The sequence below is a fragment of the Scylla paramamosain genome, chromosome 12, assembly GCF_035594125.1.
Source record: "Scylla paramamosain isolate STU-SP2022 chromosome 12, ASM3559412v1, whole genome shotgun sequence".
Lineage (NCBI taxonomy): Eukaryota > Metazoa > Arthropoda > Malacostraca > Decapoda > Portunidae > Scylla > Scylla paramamosain.
In genome coordinates this window covers 4,685,001-4,707,722 of record NC_087162.1, presented here as the reverse complement: position 1 = coordinate 4,707,722, position 22,722 = coordinate 4,685,001, and the positions used below count along the sequence as shown (strand labels likewise).

The window sequence follows — 22,722 nt, the reverse complement described above, 5'->3', positions numbered from 1 at the left end:
GTGACTGAAGGTAATTGAAAGTAATTGCTGAGTATATATTCATGTCGTACAGCTTACTAGTCACGTACCATTCAATTAGTGTACTTCTTTTCCAGGTATCTCGCACTTACCTGTTCTTCCAGTAACGCTGTACACTTCCTTCATCAGTAAGTACCCACTATTTCACTTCACCCACTCTACTATTCATGTCTTCTGTGGAGTGTGACGTAGCATCTCTCACATTTTTCTTTTATTCATACGAATGGCGCACCCGGGCACCCAACACACCAGGGGGAAAAAATAGTAGCAGGAAGGGAGGGAAAAGTTCTCGCTAGGTGCTCCACATGAGAGGGGAAAAGAAAAAAAAAAACACAGGAGTTATGTTTGCTATTCTGCTGCACCTTGCTACTCTCCACGCCTACACTGCTCTGCTCACCTGTCCTGCCTTTATTTAACTTGGATTATTTCACTTGGATTAACCACGCCACCTTTGCATTTAACGAAATCTCTCATTTATGGTTCAGTAGACTATTACGATAAGTGTAAATATATCGTAACAGTTTGTCCATGCATTATGATAATTGATAATAAAATACAGCGATCTACTTGCCCATCAATCAGTCAAAAGGTTAGTCAGTCTATATGCTTATGTATGTATGCATGTATCTATCTATGTATGTAGGTATCTATCTATCTACCTATCTATTTACCTACATATCCATCCATCATCATTCTCCTTCCCCTCTTTTCTTTTTATCTCCTCATGCTTCTCATTGCCATCATATTCACCGTTTTGCAGACCGAAATAGCTGCTCATTTTTCCTTCATTATCTTACTTTCCATCTATTCACTTTATCTTCTCTGCACATCTTAATTCACCCATTGTTTACTTCCGCCGCGCGCCTCACACGGTCCATGATTCACGTCTGTGATATATTTCACGCTCGAGGAAGAGCCTGAACCGCTTCATAATCCTCTTCCGACGCCAACACAAACTCTTTTACACGTTTTTCCTTCAGTAATCTTACCTAATGCTTTGATATCTCATCTACTCTTGAGCTGCTGCTTCCGCCTGTGTTTGCACGAGACTCTGATTGCCCTTGTGTGTGTGTGTGTGTGTGTGTGTGTGTGTGTGTGTGTGTGTGTGTGTGTGTGTGTGTGTGTGTGTGTGTGTGTGTCAAATCCTCCACGTTTACATATAGAGTGAGGTCCATGTGCGGATTCCATTCCAATCAATCTTTCATCTCTACCGCCGCTAAAAGTACTGGCGCAAGTCCATCTACAAAAGAACTGCTAATCCTCTTACGGTCAATGGACTAGTTAAGTGTGGATTTTTCCCAGTAATAAAAAAAAAAGAAAAAAAGTAAAAAAAAAAAAAAGTGGGCTTTTTAATGTACTGAATTTTCTTTTGATGTGATTTACTTTACAAACCAAAGTAAATGCAGGAAAAAAAGGCTCTGAAAATTGCAGAAAAATGAACAGATGGCAGGTCGTGGGTGGAGGGCTGTGACGTAATAACAAAGAGGTCCGGTGAGCGCCGCCTAGTGCAAGGTAGACTACAAAAGGGCATTGGTATTTCGTTCCATGATGCGAGAGTAACAATGACCACATCCGAAAAAAAAAATATATATATATATATATATATATATATATATATATATATATATATATATATATATATATATATATATATATATATATATCACCTGCGTGCCTAAAGACAAAACTATAAGGAAGCTGTGGTGGCGTGCAGCATCCCATTGCCACAGACACCTCGCATTGCTGTCAATATTAATATTAGTAATATTAACTGTTATATTATGTGGCGGGTGCAGTTAAACTAAATATAAGGAAATGAATATCACAGTAAACCACTGGATTCATCATGTGTACATATTATGCGTTTCCTTAGTAATTACCGAGTATTACAGCTGTTTATTAACCATAACATTATCTTGGTGATATCGGTAATGTAAGTCGCATTTCAATGTCTAGAAACACCAAATCACCAAGAGAGCCGCTCCAAAGTAACGTTAACACCTGAAATGTAAATAAAATGCAGTTGACCGCTATTAATGTACACAATATTCTAACAATTTACCTGCCAAGTCTCCAACAATCTTAGGAGAACCAGCATATTAAGTGTCGCATGGACCACTGACAATAACAGCTGTAAATGAAGGAAATCTAGCCTACAAGGTGCAGTGGAGCGGGCAAACAACAAATCAGCCTGTATGGTTAGTGACGTCACAGGGGAGGATGTACCTTCCCCGGCGTCGTGATAATTTTCAAATGTGATAGCCTGTTTTTCAGAAATTTCAAAACGCATAAAAAATGTAATGATATTTCAATGATTACTAGCGTCTACTTTATTATCTTGTGTGATTTCTACACTACCTGGAACCAGTTCATTGAACTTTCTATGTATGTGCATACCTACGTTCTCTCTCTCTCTCTCTGTCTGTCTGTCTGTCTGTCTGTCTGTCTGTCTGTAATAATAATAATAATAATAATAAACGGTTTATTATTTAGGCAGTTGACAAACTGAAAATGTACATAGGGGATGGGGAAAAACTTAACATTAATCCTAACGGTAAGACTAATCTAGGAGGGAAATACTATCGATTGATGGCTCGCACCATGGTGGGAATCGCACTGAGTCTGTACCGGTCCGTGCGCGGCGCCTTCAGGGGCGTTATTTTGTTGTGGTGTCTGGTGGCACGGACAGGGCGAGGCGCGTCGGGCGGCAGTCTGTCTGTCTGTCTGTCTGTCTGTCTGTCTGTCTGTCTGTCTGTCTGTCTGTCTGTCTGTGTCTCTCTCTCTCTCTCTCTCTCTCTCTCTCTCTCTCTCTCTCTCTCTCTCTCTCTCTCTCTCTCTCTCTCTCTCTCTCTCTCTCTCTCTCTCTCTCTCTCTCTCTCTCTCTCTCTCTCTCTCTCTCTCTCTCTCTCTCTCTCTCTCTCTGTCTGTCTGTCTCTCTCTCTCTCTCTCTCTCTCTCTCTCTCTCTGTCTCTCTCTCTCTCTCTCTCTCTCTCTCTCTCTCTCTCTCTCTCTCTCTCTCTCTCTCTCTCTCTCTCTCTCTCTCTCTCTCTCTCTCTCTCTCTCTCTCTCTCTCTCTCTCAAAATTGCAGACACAGAAATAAACCTCTTATTTTATTAATGGTTTCTTTTTTTGTTTTTGTATTTTTATTTATATATTTTTATTTCGCCTGGCGTGCTGGAATGCTTACGACCTTGATGCACTGAATTACTTCTGGGTGACATTTACACGACCTTCCAGCGCTTTTGGCTTTGAATGTCACAGCGAATTTGGATTTTCAACTTGTTTGTTAGTTTTAACTTTACTCGGAGCACAAACCTAATCAAACTCATCATGATTTGCTTTGTTAAGATATTTTTCTTCTTTTACTTTTACACTACCAATCTGTGTCTGTTGTGCCGCACTGCTCTTTGTCTACCCGCCTTGTTATTCATTTGTCCCTTTAAATGACTAATTTTCGCTCTCGTCACTGTAATTCTGCTGTATCTACTGTTGTCTTATTAAAATTACCTAAATATTCACGCCCTAATCACTCTCCTCCTGCTGTAATTATCCTAGCTATTTTCAAGTCTCTTTAAACTTATCTTTTTGCTCTGATTCCTATTCTACTTGTTCTTGTTCTTCCGTACTTTACCTCATTTCTTCTATAAAGACGGGGAAACCAGGAGAGGAGGAGGCGTCGCGTTATACGTTAAAGACATTACAGTGTTGTATTAAAAGTAGAATTAAAACAGATAGCAAAACAGAGTCGATATGGGAAGGATCACAGTCAGTAGTACTGGGTGTAGTGTACAGGCCAACAAATAGTACAAAGGAAATTAACACTTCACTATGGCAGGAAATAAATAGAGCAGGCAGGTACAGTCAGGTATGTGTGGTAGATTTTAATTTTAGGAATATCGATTGGAGCCTGATGGTGAGTAACGAGGAAGCACAGGAATTTCTTAAGGTAATTCAGAATATTTTTTTAAACAGGTAATCGTAGAACCACCAACGGGGAACAATATTTTAAATTTAATTCTAACTAACAAGGAGGAAGCAGTCATGCAGATGGAGGTTGGAGGACAGCTAGGTAACAGTGACCATTGGAAAATTAGATACAAATTAAAATGGGAGAAAAATTTTAGAAACAAAAACATTAGTAAAATACATGACTTTAGGACAGCAGATTTTGAGGGATTAAAAAGTACCTCAAAGGAGTTGACTGGCAACGGACGCAGGGTGTGGTCAGGTCCGAGACGGAGTTGAGAGAGGTAAGGCAGGATGGGAGAGGTGAGGGGAGATGGTGTGTGAGGGTGTAGGGCAAGAAGAGGGAAGAAGTGTAAGGAAGGGTCGAAGGAGGGACAGAGGGGGAGATATGTGTGGGTATGTTGGAGGGTCAGGTCATGCTGAGATGGGAGAGGCGAGGTCGTGGCGAGTAGATGAGGGAGTGGAGAGGATGGAAGGGGCCGAGATGAGAGGATTAGGTGAAGTAAGTGTGGAGAGTTGTCTAAATATTTCGCAGATAGATTGCATAGAATACAATTAGCAAACATCCCGTATAGACCAATAAGATCACAAAAAAATAACCCTAAATGGATGACTGTTAAGATAAAACACTATAGAAGACGGAAGAGAACTATATATGAGATTAAAGGCAAGGGAAGAGATAGCCAGCCAGGCGAAGACGGACCCCAAGGGATTTATTTTATCAGGTGTACAGGACAAAGAATAAAGAAACTATAGGTCCATTAAAGACAGCAGATGGGGAGCTGGTTGGTTCTGGGAGGAGATTAGTAAAATTATGAATGAGTATTGTTTAACTGAATTCACCCAGGAAAACATGCAGGATATGCCGAATAGTGAATAGAGATGTTTAGAGCAGCTGAGGATGAAAAGCGGACATATTACCATAACTAAGGAGATAGTGGAACAGGAGATAGATAGGTAAAAAAAAAAATTCAAGACACCAGGACCGGATGAAATATATCCCAGAGTACTTAAGGAATGCAAAGAAGTCACTAGTGAGCCGCTACTTTGTCTTTAGGAAATCACTTGAGTCAGGTGAGGTACCAGTAATGTGGTATAAGAGTTATAAAAAGAGGGACCTAGAAAAATTCTTAGGATGAGCAAACAGGACAGAACAAGAAATAGCGGGTTCAAGCTTGAAAAATTTAGGTTTAAGAAAGAGATAGAAAGAAACTGGTTCTCAAATAGAGTGGTAGATGAATGGAACGGACTCGGTAATCAAGTTGTTCGTGCTAAGACATTAGGGAGCTTTGAGAGAAGATTAGACGGATTTATGGATGGGCATGATAGGTGGAAATAGGTAGTTATATTTCATACAGGGGCTGTCACGTGTAGGTCTGGTGGCTTCTTGCAGCTTTCCTTATTTCTTATTTTCTTATGTTCTTAGTTTCCACACCCCCTTCCCCTCTCCCTCTCTCTCTCTCTCTCTCTCTCTCTCTCTCTCTCTCTCTCTCTCTCTCTCTCTGCCCTCCTCGTCATCTTACTGCTGCATCTATCGTCCTGCACACCTATCAGTCTCCCAAGCTTCAATCTGTTTTCCTGCCCTTTATCCATTTTCATCTTTCCTACTTCACATTTATTCTATTTTTTTTCCGTGTGTGTGTGTGTGTGTGTGTGTGTGTGTGTGTGTGTGTGTGTGTGTGTGTGTGTGTGTGTGTGTGTGTGTGTGTGTGTGTGTGTGTCTGCTCTTCTTTTGCTATTTATTGTCTTCTTGAATAAAAGTCTCCCAAACCTACTCGTCTAATGTTTTCTTAGACTGTCCTCTTTCAAGTTTCCTTCTTTGTGAACATTCTGGCACTGTTTCTCCATGCTGACACTACTTCCCTTTCCTGCTAATCTACTCTGCATTTTCTACCTTATAAATCTACCCAGTCCGTTATCCTGAATTTTATCGACTTTCATCCACTAATACGAGTACACTCCGGCTCTCCTTTCCCGGTCCTGTTATTAATCGTCTTCCTTACGTCCTGTCCTTCCATTTCCTATCCGTTCTACTCAGCCTCCCCACCTTTCTACTTACTCTCTCTGCGCCCTCCTGCGGGTCGCCTAAGGTCACCCCTCCAGCCACTCTTCAAACGAAACCTCAAGGGCCCAGTTCCCTTTCCATGTCCCTCTTACAGCTGTCCGCTCCCTCGTACCCTTTAGACCTCGCTGTCTCTCCTACTCTCTCTCTCTCTCTCTCTCTCTCTCTCTCTCTCTCTCTCTCTCTCTCTCTCTCTCTCTCTCTCTGATTGCCATGTGAAAGACTGCCATCGGTTACTCCACTAATATTTCCTTTCGCACAGTCACTTCATCTATTCACAGTTTTCAGGTGGATTTTCAGCTTGTTTTCTCCGTAGCGTGTTCCAGTCTGCGATATTGGTGTTTATCATTATTATCATTATTATTTTTTTTTTTCATTTTGACGGTGTGTGTTGACGATCGGAGGTGTTGACACTGTGAGGTGATGTGGCTTCTGTCTGGTATGATGATGATGATGATCTGTGGAAAGTTGGTATCTTTCTTTCTTATAAGGTATTGAGGTGTGTGTAAAGGATCGATTCTGCAGCACTGTGAACATAAGAACATGGTGAAAATAAGGGAAGCTACAACACATCACTAAGCTTACACGTGGGCAGTCCTTGTATTAAAATATACCCACCTGTCATTCCTGTCCTTAAATCTATCTACGTAATCGTCCACTAACAACCTAGTTACTGAGTCTTTTCTAATCATCTTTCAATTTATGAGTATGACGTGTGTGTGTGTGGTGGTACATATATGGTGAGAGAGAGAGAGAGAGAGAGAGAGAGAGAGAGAGAGAGAGAGAGAGAGAGAGAGAGAGAGAGAGAGAGAGAGAGAGAGAGAGAGAGAGAGAGAGAGAGAGAGAGAGAGAGAGAGAGAGAGAGAGAGAGAGAGAGAGAGAGAGAGAGAGAGAGAGAGAGAGAGAGAGAGAGAGAGAGAGAGAGAGAGAGAGAGAGAGAGAGAGCTACAAACATCTATTGAGTGCCTCAGATAATGTATTCACAGAGTCATGGCATTACGTTATGGAGGATGTTAGCAAAGCGAGATGGCGAGGAGGGCGTGTTGGGCATTGGAGTGGTGCAAGTGAATAGCGTGGAGTGATGGCAGGGCAGCGGTGGCGAGGCGGAGGCAACAGACGGCGGCCACAACGAGGACCATCTCAGTGGCGAAAGTAATAACGATGCAATGGAGAAGCAATTTGCAGTATTGATCGAGGGATGAGTGGGTAGCGGAGTGTTTGTGGGGATGGTTGTGGCTGTGTTTGTTAACTGGAGGAGGAGGAGGGAAGCGGAAATAGTACTACCAGGAAATGGAATAGGAAGAGAGCCGAAGAGGACGAGGAGGAGGAGGAGGAGGAGGAGGAAATGGCGGAGGAGGAGAAAATGGAAGTAGAAGAAACATGGTAAATGAGAAAACGCTGGCCAGAGTATTAAAAAAAAAAATAGAGAGAGAGAGAGAGAGAGAGAGAGGAGAAGGAGGAAGTGGTTATCTGAGTAGTCTGGGTGAATTGTGAGGTCAGTTCGAGATGAGAGAGGAGACATGTAGTGAGGGAAAAGGGCAAGAGGGAGGAAGGAGGGAGGGAGGCACACAGGAAAGGAGGTATCTCGATGGAGGGAAGGAAGGAGAGTAGTGGAAGTAAGTGAAGGGAGAGGGCAGGGGTGTGGTGGATGGAGGGTAGGAGAAAGAGGAGGAAAAAAGGAGACACATGGAGGAAAAAGAAGGGAAGGGAAGGAGTGGAAGTCTTATCGAGCTTGTGGCATGTTTATGTACAGGTGATGGAGGTGGAAGAATGGAAGGGCGTCCTTTACGTGTCCTTCTTGAGTCCACTGGCCCTAATTCACTCCACTCCACCGCCAGTACTTTCCAAGCCTCTCTCTCCTCTCCTCCTCTTAACATCCTCTCCCCTTCACTCCCATTTCCTAAACCACTAATTCTTGCAGCTTTTCTCTTCCCCTCTTCCCCTCTTCCATCTCTTCCACTACCACCTCCACTTGATCTTTTATCTTTCCTTCCACTCACTCTCAGCCGTGTTCTCCTTTTCTCCTACTCCTTCCATTTCCTAAACCACTAATTCTTGTTCTTTCTTTTTCTCTTTTCATCTTCACCGTTACTCTCAGCATACCTTTATTTTTTCCTTCCATTCATTCTCACTTGCGCTCTCCTTTTTTCTTTACTGCCAGAATCCTGCTATCCTTCTGTTCCTCATCTTTATCTTAACCATCTATCATTTCCTGTCTCTTTTCTCTTCCACTTGCATTTACACGTTTTGAAATCCTTCCTCCACCTGCCTCTCTCAAACTCTCCTTGTTCCACCTCCACTCTGTCAACATAGTTCCATAACCCTTTCTCCACCCATTCTTCTCCCCCTCCATCTCTTTTTCTTTCATTTTTCTCAACACAGCCCTTCGAATCTCTCTCTCTCTCCATCTATACTTTCATCTATCTCACCTTCTCTGTTCTCTCAACACTACCTTCTAAGACACCCCACCAATCTCTCTCTCTCTGTCTCTCTCTCTCTCTTCCTTTCTCCATCCTTTCTTCTCTCCACTCTCTCAACCACCTTTTGAATCCTGTTCTCCATTTACTACTTTCTTTCTTCAACTACCATTTTTTCTCTTCTATTCACTCAACATTAATTTCTAAGACATCCCACATTTCTCTTCCTCTCTCCATCCTTTTTTTTTTTCCTTCCGTCTCTCCCCTCTCAACCACATTTTGAATCCTTATCTTCATGTACTCTTTCTCTTCCTCTTTTATTCATTCAACATTACTCTCAAAGTCATCCCCACCATTCTCTCTCTCTCTCTCTCTCTCTCTCTCTCTCTCTCTCTCTCTCTCTCTCTCTCTCATTCTTTCTTTTCTCGATCTCTTTTCCCTCAACAAAACCTTCTTAATCCTACCCTTTCCATATATTCCTTATCTTCTTAGACATCCTCCCATCTGTCCCCCTCTCTCTCCACCCTTTCTTCTCTCCCTCCATCTCTTCTCCCTCAACCATCTCCTTAGACCTTCCGTCCATTCGCCTCTCCCTCCCTCTCCCTCACTCTCCATCAGTCCCATTAGTGTCCCCTTCCCCCTTCCACCGTACGTCCCTATTAGCCACACCAAATCTGCCAGCGCGTCTGTTCTCCTCTATCGCCACCACTGTCGTCCCCCCAACCACCTAATCCTGTCACGACCCTCATTAATAGCAGTGGGGACTCAGCCTCTTCATCCTCACGTCGGAAGCCACCAACTACCACTATTACCGGCAACTCACAGCATCTCATTACTCGGGGTTGTTCGGCAGTTTCCATCACGTAGTTGTATTCCAGTGGTTGTGATGTTTTAATGGTCTTTCTTTACTTTGATATCCGTAATATATGTAAATGGTGAAAGCTTCTGGTTTTCAGTGGCGTAAAGACAGGGGTGTTTTTTTTTATTGCCTCTGTGGGTTTAAGTATACGGTACAGGAAAGGGAAGAACTGGGAAAGGGGAAAGGGGATGTTAAGATGATAATTTACCTACCGCAGTGGAATGTATAGAATATGGCCAAGGGAAAATAGTGCAGGGAGAAAAAAATACAAGGAAAAAAAGTGCTGGCACAAAATGGTAAAGGAAAAACGGAACAAGGAATATGAAGCAGGAAGGAAAGGGACGGGAAAATATAGCACAGGAATATGTTGTACAGGAAAATATGATACAGGAAAATTATACTAGAAAAAATAAAGAGGAAGGAAATTAATGACAAGAAGATACGTATAGTGAACAGCAATGTCAAAGGTATGATGGTCAGTATCATCCTAAATTTCCTTCACTATCATCAATCTAATAACAGCAGTATATTAGAAAAATGCTCCCCTGCTTAACCATTTGCTATCGTGTTTGTTAATACTTTAACTGTAACAACCCTTTCTGAGCACACTTAACTCCTCATATAATTTACATTTATATGCTATTAATCATCATAAAAGCACAACGTTGCATTACAGTTGTGAGTGTAATGTAAGATAGCAACAATAGAAGTACAACAATCCTGCCTACAGTAGTGGAGGCAGCAACAACAACAGTAATACAACGGCAATGCACCTTCACTTCCCTGATTCATCCATGAAACACGTGCAAATACAACATGCAACACTCACCAGTCTGTGGCGCCCTAAGGTGTCAACGCGAAGGGGCAAAAGTGTTCATAGGTGTAACACAAGAGTGCAAGTATACTGGTGCTATATCACGGACAGACTGACGGTTCCTCACTCCTCCCTGAACTATCTCTGCTGTTCGCCGCCAGAGTGCAGCACGTACGTGACGCATCTAAACAAGCTAGTTAACAGTCCCCTTTTCAACCAACGCATACTGCATTAAACATGTTATCATACTAATAATACATTGATGGAATAAATACAATACAATAGTTAAAAATAGTATTGCGTTAAAATCAGACTACTACAAATTCACTGTATGCCAAAACAGACAAACAAATAATATCACAGTACAAGGAGCGAGCTAGCTTAGTCAGACAACCAGGTGTTACACTAATCTAACCTGACAACGTAACCTAACTTAGTATGGAATTTCTTCGTGATCATAAGTACGAGTACGTGACATTTTGAAGCAACATTTTTCTTGTGCCAAATTTTCTGTGACAATTTTCCTGAGACATTTATTCTTATGCTTTTATTTGTTTATTTACTTACTTATTTACTTATTTAACACCTCGGCACCTAGAGAGAGAGAGACGCGGATTCACTGATTCACTGAACAGGTCGCTGCTGACTCGCTGTTTCGTGTCGATGGTTCGCTCTGCTTTGAGTACGATCCGCGTAATCCTGAAAGCAAAGGCATATTTAAATAGCGTCTGTGTGCGCTGAAGGTTATTTTACTTTTTTATTACCTTCTCTGCAGCACGTATCGCCGGAGGCACTCAAGTCTCGGCAGGAAAAAAACTTGTTACTCCTGTTTTTAGTGTTCAAGTATAAGCCTCGTTAAAGAGGATTTGGCGCTGACTGTTTTATATCATACTTGCATGGTTTAAAGAGTAATCTTACACATTTACGTCTTTTCCTGTGTTTTGAATGGCGAAAATTTGTACGTGCAGTCAGTGAGTCACCCTCTGACTGCTCCGGCTCACCTTCCATCAAGCAAAGCTTGTGACTCAAGTTCAGGGTGTGACTTCCAAACACGCCAGTGACAGCTGGAGAAGTGACGTGGTAACTCAAACCGTTTAGTGACTGTAGGTGTTTTTCTGTTCCGTCAAGTGATGAAGGAGTGCTTCAGTTATTCACGTCCTGACGTCATCAGCAGTCAAGGGTTCAGCACCTCCCTTGTCTCGTCGATAAATACTGGAACTCTGTGAAGAACTGTGCAGTCGTGGTGAAAACAATGCATGTGTTCACAGCTTCAGTCACTCCCAGGTGTGTTCGTTAGTACAGCAGGTGATGGGTGGTTCGATGCAGTGTTGTCTGGGTCACGTGTGATTGTTTTGGTTCTCAACCGATGCAGAGACATGTAGTAGTAGTGTAGTTTAGAATGACTTATTTGGAATTATTTGTGGTTGTGTTTGCGTGACACGCGCATCATTCATGTACGACTGTAGGTAACTATGCAACGCCTGAGTGCGCACCTACAGACAGACAGACACACAAGGAGACAGTGAGGTCGTGTGCCTTACAAAGAATGACCTGTTTTCCGCTGCTTGTAATTCCCTTTACGTGCTACGGACACCATTCAAGCGCGGCTGTAACTATACGAGTACAACGCCCGCCTCACAGCACAGTGCAGCACAGCGCAGCACAGCGTCTCCCTAATGAGACGAGCTGCATCTCAGGAAGAAAGAAACCCTCGCACGTCAACAAAACGCCTGAACGCGGCGTGGGCGGCGGCAGGAAGGATTCTTTTTCATTTCAGAAACAAACGCGTCCTGAGGAATGAGAAAGTAAAATGAAGGGTTGAGAAATGTTGACTCGTAGTTAAATAAAACAGGATGAATGCGCCTAAACAAAGCTGGGCGGGACGCTTTTGACTCGCGCAGGGAGCAAAGCGTGCCGGGGATGCCGGGCTGACTGGAGGAGCCGCGGGTGCTGGAGGAGTCAGAGAGTGTATCACCTCACTGACACACGCTGCTTAGGGGAAGGCAACACTAGCACGGCTCTCTGGAATGGACTGTCAGGGCGTAGAAGAGCGTGGCCGAGGATGTATTGCTGTGCTGTGCTGTGCTGTGCTGTGCTGTGCTGTACTGTACTGGCCTGTGCTGTGCTGCCGTGTCTGTAGGGAGAGGTGTATCAACTCTAGTGACACAAGGTGCATCCTCGCTGCAGTCGTGTGTTAATGTCTCTCCCTCACAAGACTGAAAAGCTTCATTCTTGTCGGTGGTTGGCAAAGTCCGTCTTCTAGCCTCTTGTGATGTGACCAGACAGCCAGCTAACCGTCAGTGGTTCCATTTTTTGTTGCTTTGTTACTTTGCTTAAAAATCTCATCAATATGTTATCAGCACTCAAGGGGTCACATTGATATGTATACTAGAACATAGGAAGGTAAGAAAATAAGGGAAGCAGCAAGAAGCCGCCATACCTACACGTGGCAGTCCTTGCATGAAACTTATCTACCTATTTTAATTATCATCTTCATCCATACTACTACTACTACTACTACTACTACTACTGCTACTACTACTACTATTACTACTGCTACTAATATTACTACAATTATTACTACTGCTATTACTACTAAACCCTTTCTTAATATCTTATAGTTGCTGTCTGTAAATAATGTTTAATATGTGTTTTGTTACTTGTATTACCAGTCATAAATTAAATTACTGCTACTGCTACTACTACTACTACTACTACTACTACTACTACTACTACTACCATTGCTACTACTACTACTACTACTACTACTACTACTACTACTACTACTACTACTACTACTACTACTACCATTGCTACTACTACTACTACTACTACTACTACTACTACTACTACTACTACTACTACTACTACTACTACTACTACAACTTTTCGTCGTTAGGTATTCCATACTACCCTTCACTTCCCATTTTTAATTCAAAGCACAAGTTCATTTTTTCCTGCAGTCACTCTTTTCATTTATTAACTGGCGTTCCAGCATTTCGTGAATAATATATAGTTTCCCTTTCTTTCTTCCGTGCGTGTGCGTGTCCGAGCGTATTTTTCAGGCATTTTTCATGAGTTCCATTATTTTATTTCATATTTATTTATTTATTTTTTTATTTGTTGTCGATACTGCTGCTAGTGTTGGTGCTGCTGCCAGAACCATAGCGTTCTTTATTAAGATGATCAATAGCCTAACACACACACACACACACACACACACACACACACACACACACACACAATAACGCCGCCACGAATATGAATAAATGCATAGAGACGTGGCAGGAAACAAACACACACACACACACACACACACACACACACACACACACACACACACACACACACACAAGAAGGTGAAGAGCAAACTAGGTTAAAATCTTAAGGAAGTAAACGTGTAACCGAGAGAGAGAGAGAGAGAGAGAGAGAGAGAGAGAGAGAGAGAGAGAGAGAGAGAGAGAGAGAGAGAGAGAGAGAGAGAGAGAGACATAATCAGCATTAGTCGCCCTCCCCCCTTTCCCCCCGAAGGTTAGCCAAGGTCGCCACGCACGTATGTTACCTGGAGAGAAATGAACGGTGCACCCTTGTCTCCCGCCGCCTCGTCAGCCTCGCCTCCGTGTTGTAATGGCGCCCCTCCTGCCTCTAATATACTGCAGCGCCGCGGAGCATTTTAAGACACGCTGACGGGGCTTTAAGAGACACCACCAGTATTTTACAAGCGGGGAGGGAACATTTTTGGGTGACTGTTGTATTCTTGGATATAAACGCAGGAAAATTTCTTATAGCATTATTGTTGTATTCCTTAGGGTGCAAATACAGGGATATTTTTCAGGGTTAGTTTCAATTTTTTTTTTTTAGGGAGATTTTTAGGGTTACTGTTACGTTCCTTAGGGTACAAAACACTGGGAATTTTTTTATTTATTTTTTTTCTAAGGACGGAGTTTTAAAGGACCTGGAGTTTTACGATCGGAATTTGAAGGACAGGTAAGTTTGAGGGAGGAGTTTAGAGACACGGACTTTCAATAACGGAATCCAAAGAATACACATTTTTCGAGCGTGGATTTTTAAGGACACCAGTTTTAAGGACAGGACAATCTTAAGGACAGGGTATTCTAAGGACAGGGTATATTAAAGACAGGGTATTCTAAGGACAGGGTATATTAAAGACAGGGTATTCTAAGGACAGGGTATATTAAAGACAGGGTATTCTAAGGATAGGGTATATCAAGACAAGGACAAAAATTCCAGAGACGAAATCTAAAGAACAGGAAATTTTAAGGACTATTTCTGGGACAAAGAATCTATAAAGCCATGGAATTTTGAAAGGACAAGAAACATTTTAATAGCAAGAAAACACCAGAGAGAGAGAGAGAGAGAGAGAGAGAGAGAGAGAGAGAGAGAGAGAGAGAGAGAGAGAGAGAGAGAGAGAGAGAGAGAGAGAGAGAGAGAGAATGTGGAAAGAAAATATACCTAGCTGTAATATGATGTGCTAAAAAAATCTCTAATGATGCGTGTTAGTGAAAGCTTACATGTTAAACTAGAGAGAAAATATAAGGACGAGCGAGTGTGTGTATGTGCGTAGGCGTGTGTGTGTGTGTGTGTGTGTGTGTGTGTATAAGCGGACCAATACACCCTGCAATCAATCCTTCACTTCTTCACTACAACACACATAGCACAAATCTATACCCACCAAACCAAACAGTAACAATAACACTCCTGAACTCATTACTATTATTCACATTCCCTCTTTTGTTTGTGTGTGTGTGTGTGTGTTTTTTTTTTCTTTATTTATTACTACCCTTGCATACTTTCCGGGTCGTGTATCCTCATTCCATATACGTCTCGTGCTTACAAATAAGAGCGTGGATAGAAAAAACTGTAGCTTCTTGCATTATTTACGTATACGAGACGAAATAAACGAGCTTTTTGCGTGTGTTGGCGAGTAGGTAACACAGGCCACAACTCTTTATAGCGTCCCCTAAGCCGTGCCACCGTCTTTATGGCCCGAGGCTGTCCCCAGGTGGCGAACTGCACGAGACACGGAGGTGGTTGGGGGGGAGAGAGAGAGAGAGAGAGAGAGAGAGAGAGAGAGAGAGAGAGAGAGAGAGAGAGAGAGAGAGAGAGAGAGAGAGAGAGAGAGAGAGAGAGAGAGAGAGAGAGAGAGAGAGAGACTTGACACTGTTATTGGGTTCTTAAGATACATTCATAAACGAATCAATAACATTGTAGCCAAGGTCAATAGAGAGAGAGAGAGAGAGAGAGAGAGAGAGAGAGAGAGAGAGAGAGAGAGAGAGAGAGAGAGAGAGAGAGAGAGAGAGAGAGAGAGATTGATCGAAGTGACGCTAAAGCAAGTCAACCAAAAGGGATTTTAACTTGGCAATTTCGACCTTAACAAAATCTCTCTCTCTCTCTCTCTCTCTCTCTCTCTCTCTCTCTCTCTCTCTCTCTCTCTCTCTCTCTCTCTCTCTCTCTCTCTCTCTTTTACTCCGTGTCTGAAACTGCCGTCGTTCAATTTTCGACTTAAAAAATGTGAAGAAAATTAGTGTGTCGTTTTACTGTGTCCAGAAGGCTCGGGGTTAATCAGAGCCGGAGATAACAGGTGCTCGGCGTCCCGGAATACTGCAGGTGACAGGTGACAGTTTGGTGTACGCACGTGTGTGTGTGTGTGTGTGTGTGTGTGTGTGTGTGTGTGTGTGTAGGTAGGTAGGTAGGTAATGTTTAAAGCGGTGTAGTGCTTGGGAATGCGCAAGACAGTTTTAAAGAAGAGGTGGGTGAGAATAATGGAGAGTGGTAGCAGTTTTGGTGAAGATATGGAGACCAGGTGTGTGCAGGTGTGTTGGAAGGCTGGCAGGTGTAGCAAGGGAGAGAGAAAAAAAAAAGAAACTTAACAGATGTGGAGGAAAGATACAGAATAAAGTGCAGGAGAGGCAGATGTGGCTGAGCAGATGAACAGGCTTGGAGAAATATGGATAGCAGGTGTGTTTTGGAAACCTTGCAGGTGTTGTATTGGGCGAGGGAAAGGGAAAAAATGAGCAGATGTGGAGGAGAAATACAGAACAAAGTGGAGGAGACTTAGTAGGCGAGGCAGAGGAGAGTAGGTTTGTGTGTGTGTGTGTGTGTGTGTGTGTGTGTGTGTGTGTGTGTGTGTGTGTGTGTGTGCGCAGTGGAGGGCAGGTGTGGCGTGGTCCAGTGCAGTGCAGTGTGATTGGAAATGCTGGTCAAGTGATTTTTCCTTTTTGGACTCACCTATTTTTTTAAGCTCTTGTCGTGGCAATTCCGTGACCTCGCCAGGATTGTGTTATCAGTGTGAACCAATACTTTTACCCTTGCCAGCCTTGCCTCTCCGTGACGTGGGACTGCTGCTGGTGCCGCGTCCATCCCGCCCTGTTACTTTTACCAAGCCCGCAAAACCCAAGAGAAAGATGGGGCGTAATGGAAACGCTGGAACTGAGTAATTTTGCAACCAACGTGGACAGACTAACATGGCAGATTGCTAACTTGTCGCCCGGTTGAAACTGACGGCGAGCTGAACTGAACTAAACTGACAGCTTCCTACATCTCACCACTCGTGCACCCATAAAAAAAATAAATAAAAACAGTTGGGTAAATCTAACAACCTCTACATTTCTCTTTATTCTCTTCCACTCACGCCAATCCCTGCAGTTTTCTCACTCGCTCATTCATGCTTTCACTCGCTTTCCTTTCTCTTCAGCTTTCTTTCTTCCTCAAGCAACGGTCTCTTACATACAGACGCGATGCAATGGATAATGAAAGCGTAGAAACGGAACAAAAGTTAAGGGAAGAGAGAGTAAAAGCATGATTAATGGGAGTAAATAGCAGGGTGGGAAAAAATACCGTTATGTTATGAAGAAGAAAGGTCAACTGGGAGCTTCTTTCATCTTCTTGGTAAAAACAGATAAGAGCCGGTAGTTGAGAGAGAGAGAGAGAGAGAGAGAGAGAGAGAGAGAGAGAGAGAGAGAGAGAGAGAGAGAGAGAGAGAGAGAGAGAGAGAGAGAGAGAGAGAGAGAGAGAGAGAGAGAGAGACGCCCCTTCAACACTCACCTAGCCAGACATCGTTTTCTCTTCGCCTCGTCTTTCACAATACCTGGAAAAAAAGAAGAAAAAACTGTTACAAATAAAGCACAGGGGGAGAGAGAGAGAGAGAGAGAGAGAGAGAGAGAGAGAGAGAGAGAGAGAGAGAGAGAGAGAGAGAGAGAGAGAGAGAGAGAGAGAGAGAGAATGCTACATACATACTCTTTCACACATCCCTAGAAGGGGAATGATTTTTCAAAAGCAATTACTGAACAAAAGAGGAGCAAGTAAAACAGAGTAAGACGGCGGTGTGGCAGGGGGTGCGCAACAACGAATGGTCCTCATATTATCGAATTATCACCTAAGTTAAAACGCCCTTCCCGTCCCTTGATGATAAAGGTGACGCACACAGACAGCGTACAATAACTTCTCTTCTTGTACGATGCTTTAGGGCCGCATTTTTAAACGTTTCAGCGCCTTATCTCCACTACCTTTAACAGGCTCCAGTGGAAGTTATCGGGGCCCTCAAGAATGTTTTCACGATTCTAGTAACGTTTTAGAAGGCTCCAACTGCAACTTATTGGAGGTCTTCGGAAGTGTTTTCATGAGCGTAGTGATATTAATGTAAGTTCTAGTGGAAGTAATTGCGGAAGGGAGAGAAAGAGAGAGAGAGGTTTCACGATTGGTTTCATGATTCTAGTGATATTTCAAGAGGCTTTAGTGGAAATTTTTGCTGGTTTTCACGGGTGTTTTCTTCGTTACAGACACAATTTATCAAGCCACGGAGGAAGTAATTGAGTTTTCAAGGATGTTTTTATGAGTTCAGTGGTATATTAACAGGTTTTAGAGGAAATTATTAGTGAAAAGTGATTTTCGCTTGTGTTTTCAAGTTTTTAGTAATAGTTTAACAATAATTCTGCCCCGTCAACTAGAAAACCGTATCGTGAGAACTCAAATTAACCATCTCTGCCGGATTTGAAAATAGTCCTTGCGAAAACTCAGTTATTCCTTCCCTCCTTTGTTTACAGTTTTGTTCATTCAACCCTTTCACTGCGACACGAAACAATCACCACCACCAGGAGTAATGCACGAAATCTTGAGAGGCATCCACAAGAAATCAGTGGATGAAAAAAGAATACATTTTGCAATTTCTACAGTTTAAAAATCGGAAGTGGCTGCGGAACAGGTAAAGATGTCTTAGAGTGATTACTAATCCAGGAAAGATGTAAAAAAAAAAAAAAATAGCAGTCAAAGGGTTATTGTCTTTATTATTCCTTCCTCCCTCCTTCCTTCTCCTTCCCATCCTTCTTCTCTCCCTCGTCCTCATACTTATCCGCATTCTCCTAGTCCTCGTCCTTATTTATACCTTAATCTGGAAGTCTGGTTACCTGAGGCGTTTTCACCTGCCTTCATTACTATACACAGGTGTGATATATGCTTATTATCTCTTTCGAATCTTCCTTTACCTTTGCGTCTCAATATCCTTTGCTATTCCTTCTCTCTCTCTCTCTCTCTCTCTCTCTCTCTCTCTCTCTCTCTCTCTCTCTCTCGCATATTTAATAATTCTTTCCTTCCTCTTGGCTTGCGTTTTCTGTTATATTTTTTCTTTTTTTTTAATTCCTTCCTTCCCTCCTTTGTTCCCAGTTTTGTTCGTTTACATATTTTCATCTTTTATTAATCCTTCCTTCTTTCCTCCTCCTCCTCCTCTCCTCCCTTCTCTTCCCTTTCCCTCCCTCCTTCTCCTCCTCTCCTCCCTCCTCTTCCCTTCCCCTCCATCCTCCTTGTCCTCCTACTCGTCGTCGTCGTCGTCACCTCCTCCATCTCCTCCTCCTCCTCCTCCAACGCTACTTCCCTCACCTTTGCCTTCCCTCCCCAAACACGTCAGTAATTCTGTTCAGTCCTGGAGGTTTTAAGATTTTGTGTCCTATTTACATTCCGTGTTTTCCCTTCTCGCCACCAGGGGACTTAGAGAGAGCAGAGGGGAAGAGAGGAAGAAAGGGACCAAGCGAGAAAAAGGAGGGAGTGAGTGAGGGAGACAGAGGGAGGGAAGGAAAGGCAGGGTAGATGAAAAGGAAGGGATGAAGGAATGGAGGGCGTGAGGATGGAAAGTGGTGAGAAAGGAATGAAGTAAGCAAAGAGGGAGGTTAAAGTAGAAGGTGGGAAGGATGGAAGGGAAGGAAAGAAAGATGAAAGAGGGAGTGGTGAGCGAAGGAAAAATGTGAAGGAATGAGAAAGGAAGGAAGGGAGGAAGGTGGTGACGAAGGAAGGATGGAATAGGGAGAGAAGGAAGATAAGATAGAAAGCAAAAAGAAAGGGTAGGAAAGGTGAGAGATAAAGGAATAAAGGAACGAAAGAAAAGGGGAAGGAATAAGAGGAAATAAAGAAAAAAGAGAGGGCAAGTGAAGATTAGAAAGTAGGAAGGAGGGAAGGATGGAAAGAAGTAAAAAAGTAAATAAAGATGAAGGAAAGAAAGGAAGTAAATGAGGATAGAAGGAAAGAAGGAAGGAAGGAAGGAAGGAAGGAAGAAGTAAACAGTGAGTGAAGGAAAATGGATAGGAATACAAGAAAAAAATGAAAGCACTAATAAAAAAAGAGAGGAAGAAGGAAGAGAATAAGTCAGGAAGGAGGTGCGGAAGAAAAGAAGAGAAGCAGAGAAGAAAGAGAGGGAAGTGGTAAGGAAGGTAGGAAGGGAAAGAGAAAGGAGAGAGGAAGATGCAGACAGGAAAGAAGGTGGAAAGGAAAGGAACCAGAGATGAAAGAGGGTGGAAAGAAGGAAGGAAGGAAGAAAGGATGGGAAGTAGAGAGGAAAGAGAAGAGATGGGGAAGGAAGGCAGGAAGGGAGAGAGAAAGTAAGAAAGGGAAGTAAGGAAGGCCACACAGGTTTACACGCTAATACTTCACCTTATTTTATTATTTTATTCAGCGTGTCCTTAAACCTCGAAACTTAATGAAGGCTCACGAAACGGCGCAGAATGCAAAGGCGTTAAATACCGTAACAAATTTCCCTAATGTCACTCCGATGGATGCTATTGTCGAGTAATTTTATTTAATTAAAAAAGACGCTTCATCCCCCCACCCTCTCTCTCTCTCTCTCTCTCTCTCTCTCTCTCTCTCTTGTTTCTTTTATTTCTTCGTCTCCTTCGCTGAATATTTCCGGATCCGAGTGAGTTCCAAAGTTTTATTTCGTGGGGCTGAGGAAGCAAAGCATGTGTGTAATAAGAAAACTGGCCAGAATGTTAATGTTCTTTGGGTAATATATACATTTTTTTCCCTCCCTCCCTCCTGCCTACCTACGTTCCTTCCTCTCTTTTCTCCCTGGCTGCGTTACGAGTGTTCCTGCCTCCTGGTTGGCCTTCGCTGCCTTGCTGTGGCTGGATGTGGTCTTGGTGGCGGTTTGGGTTTACAGTTTTTCCATCCTGTATTATAGTTTCTTATTTCCTTCCAGTCTGTTTGTGTGTCTTTCTGTCCTGCTGTCTCATGTTCTTTCTGTATCTCTTTCTTCGTGCATGTCTCTTTCTGTTCATGTCTATTTGTCTCGCCTTTTCCCTGTATACCTTTCTGTTTGTCTTTTTGTGTTTGTCTTCTGTTTCTGTATAGCTGTCTGTTTATTTTGTCTGTCCATCTGCCTCTCTGCCTCTCCGTGTTTCTGCTTGCCTTTCTATCAGTCTCACTCTTTTATTGCTCCTGTATCTTTCAATCTGCCTGTTTTTGTCTGTCTCTTCCCGTTTGTCTCTCTTTGTCCGTCTATCTTTCTCCTCGTCTTCCTGCTTGCCTTTCAGTCTATCTCACTCTTTCATGGCCTCTATATCTTTCAGTCTGTCAGTTTTTGTCTGTCTCTCCTCGTTTCTCTCTCTCTCTCTCTCTCTCTCTCTCTCTCTCTCTCTCTCTCTCTCTCTCTCTCTCTCTCTCTCTCTCTCTCTCTCTCTCTCTCTCTCTCTCTCTCTCTCTCACGTATTATATTCACTACTCGTCGTATCGCTGTAGCCATTTCCAGGTCAAACATTTGCTACCCGCGTGTGTTTAGAAAGGTTCCTAATGCCATAAGCGCCACTACATGACGTGGATTTATGAAGTCGCTTAACTATTTTTGAGGGGAGGTGGCGGGGAGAGGCTGTGTTCGCGCCGAAGTTTGAAAAAAAAAGAAGGGAGAAAAAAAAGGCGTGTGGGGGAGTGTGTAAGTAAAATTATGATAAAAAAAAAAAGTTTAGAAAAAGAAGCGGCAAGGGGACGAACATGGCACCTTGAAAATTGGATGATGCTTCAGGAAACAGTAAGAGCGAAGCCTTTGTTCCCTAAATTCTGTTAAGTTTGCAAAAAAAGACTTTCCAAGGAAGGGCGGTGGCGTTTAGCTTTTGTTTCCTGCGATTGTATGGATTTTTTTTTTCCATTCATGAATTTTATCCTGCTTTTTTTTTTTTGTCGTTTCATTATTAGAAGAAATGTTGTTGTTGAGTTAGTTGTTGCTGTTTTTCCTTCTTGAATTTTGTCTTTTTTCTTTCTTTTCATTATTAAAGGAAGTATTGTTGAATTCACCGTTGTTGTTATGATTATGCTATTGTTGTTGTTGTTGTTGTTGTTGTTGTTGTTGTTGTTGACGTTGTCTATGTTTTTTTCATGTGAAAGACGAGTTTCCGGTATTATTATTTTACTTTTTGTCTTTTCACGTGCTTTGTGTGCTTTCCTCTTAAAAAAATTATCTTTTCTGCAAAGGATAATCTTTTGTTCTGTAAATATTAGCGGTCTCACTCTCTCTCTCTCTCTCTCTCTCTCTCTCTCTCTCTCTCTCTCTCTCTCTCTCTCTCTCTCTCTGTCTTAGCCATCGTTCCGGCGCCTCAGCTTGTCTTCGCTCTCCCTGGTATGCATTTCCATGAATTATCATTAATGTTTGCCAATGAGAGTCGGCTCAGATCATGACACTCGCGCCCGACAGATAAGATTAGTAACTCTACGAGAGCCTCCCTTCCTCCCTCTTCTCTTGCTGTTGTTGCTCCCCCTTCCCTCCTTCTCTTCCTCCTCCTCCTCCTCCTCCTCCTCGTCCATCTCCTCCTCCTCCTCCTCCTCTTCCTCGTATCCTCCTGGCTCAGCTGGGAACACGGTAGATTAGAGAACGCTTAGGACCAGACACCATGATGGGAGGCGCCTCTTGTGTGCATGTGTGTATATGTATGCATGTATGTATGTATATGCGCTACTGGTACAAAGTTTAGCCTCCCTTTGTATGTATGGATTATAAAGTTTTATTCTGCTGTGACCTCTATGTTTTTCCCTGCGAGGCTTTGCAAGGGTCGTCAGGTGTGTAAAGGTGGGTGCCGAAAAATTCATGTGGATTATGCAAAACAGGTAAGAGTTAGTTGGTCATTCCAGGTTGCGCCCTCACGGTTTTTCATAGGAGGTCATTCCTCTGGCATGAATTCCTCGCGGCACGCCACGTCACGTTATGTCACGGCAGGATGAAATTGATACGGTTGTAGTGTTGTTGCGTCACGCTGTACTGGATCGCGGCCGAGTCTTCAGGTCGCGTAGTCACACACAAAGGTAGTTAGCAAGCCG

The 22,722-nt window shown here is 42.9% G+C and overlaps 1 protein-coding gene and 1 long non-coding RNA gene across 2 annotated transcripts in view; one reads left to right on the top strand and one right to left on the bottom strand.

Moving 5' to 3' along the window:
• The window catches only part of LOC135105553 (uncharacterized), a 164,542-nt gene extending 152,071 nt beyond the window's left edge, over positions 1 to 12,471 (bottom strand). Inside the window, exon 1 of the long non-coding RNA XR_010270904.1 lies at positions 10,153 to 12,471. This is a non-coding gene — a long non-coding RNA (uncharacterized LOC135105553). The remainder of the gene's footprint in view (positions 1 to 10,152) is intronic.
• Positions 1 to 22,722, top strand: part of LOC135105552 (uncharacterized) — a 253,161-nt gene that overhangs the window by 49,234 nt on the left and 181,205 nt on the right. The window contains exon 2 of the mRNA XM_064013759.1: positions 96 to 146. Coding sequence (XP_063869829.1) covers positions 96 to 146 — 51 coding nt within the window. The remainder of the gene's footprint in view (positions 1 to 95; positions 147 to 22,722) is intronic.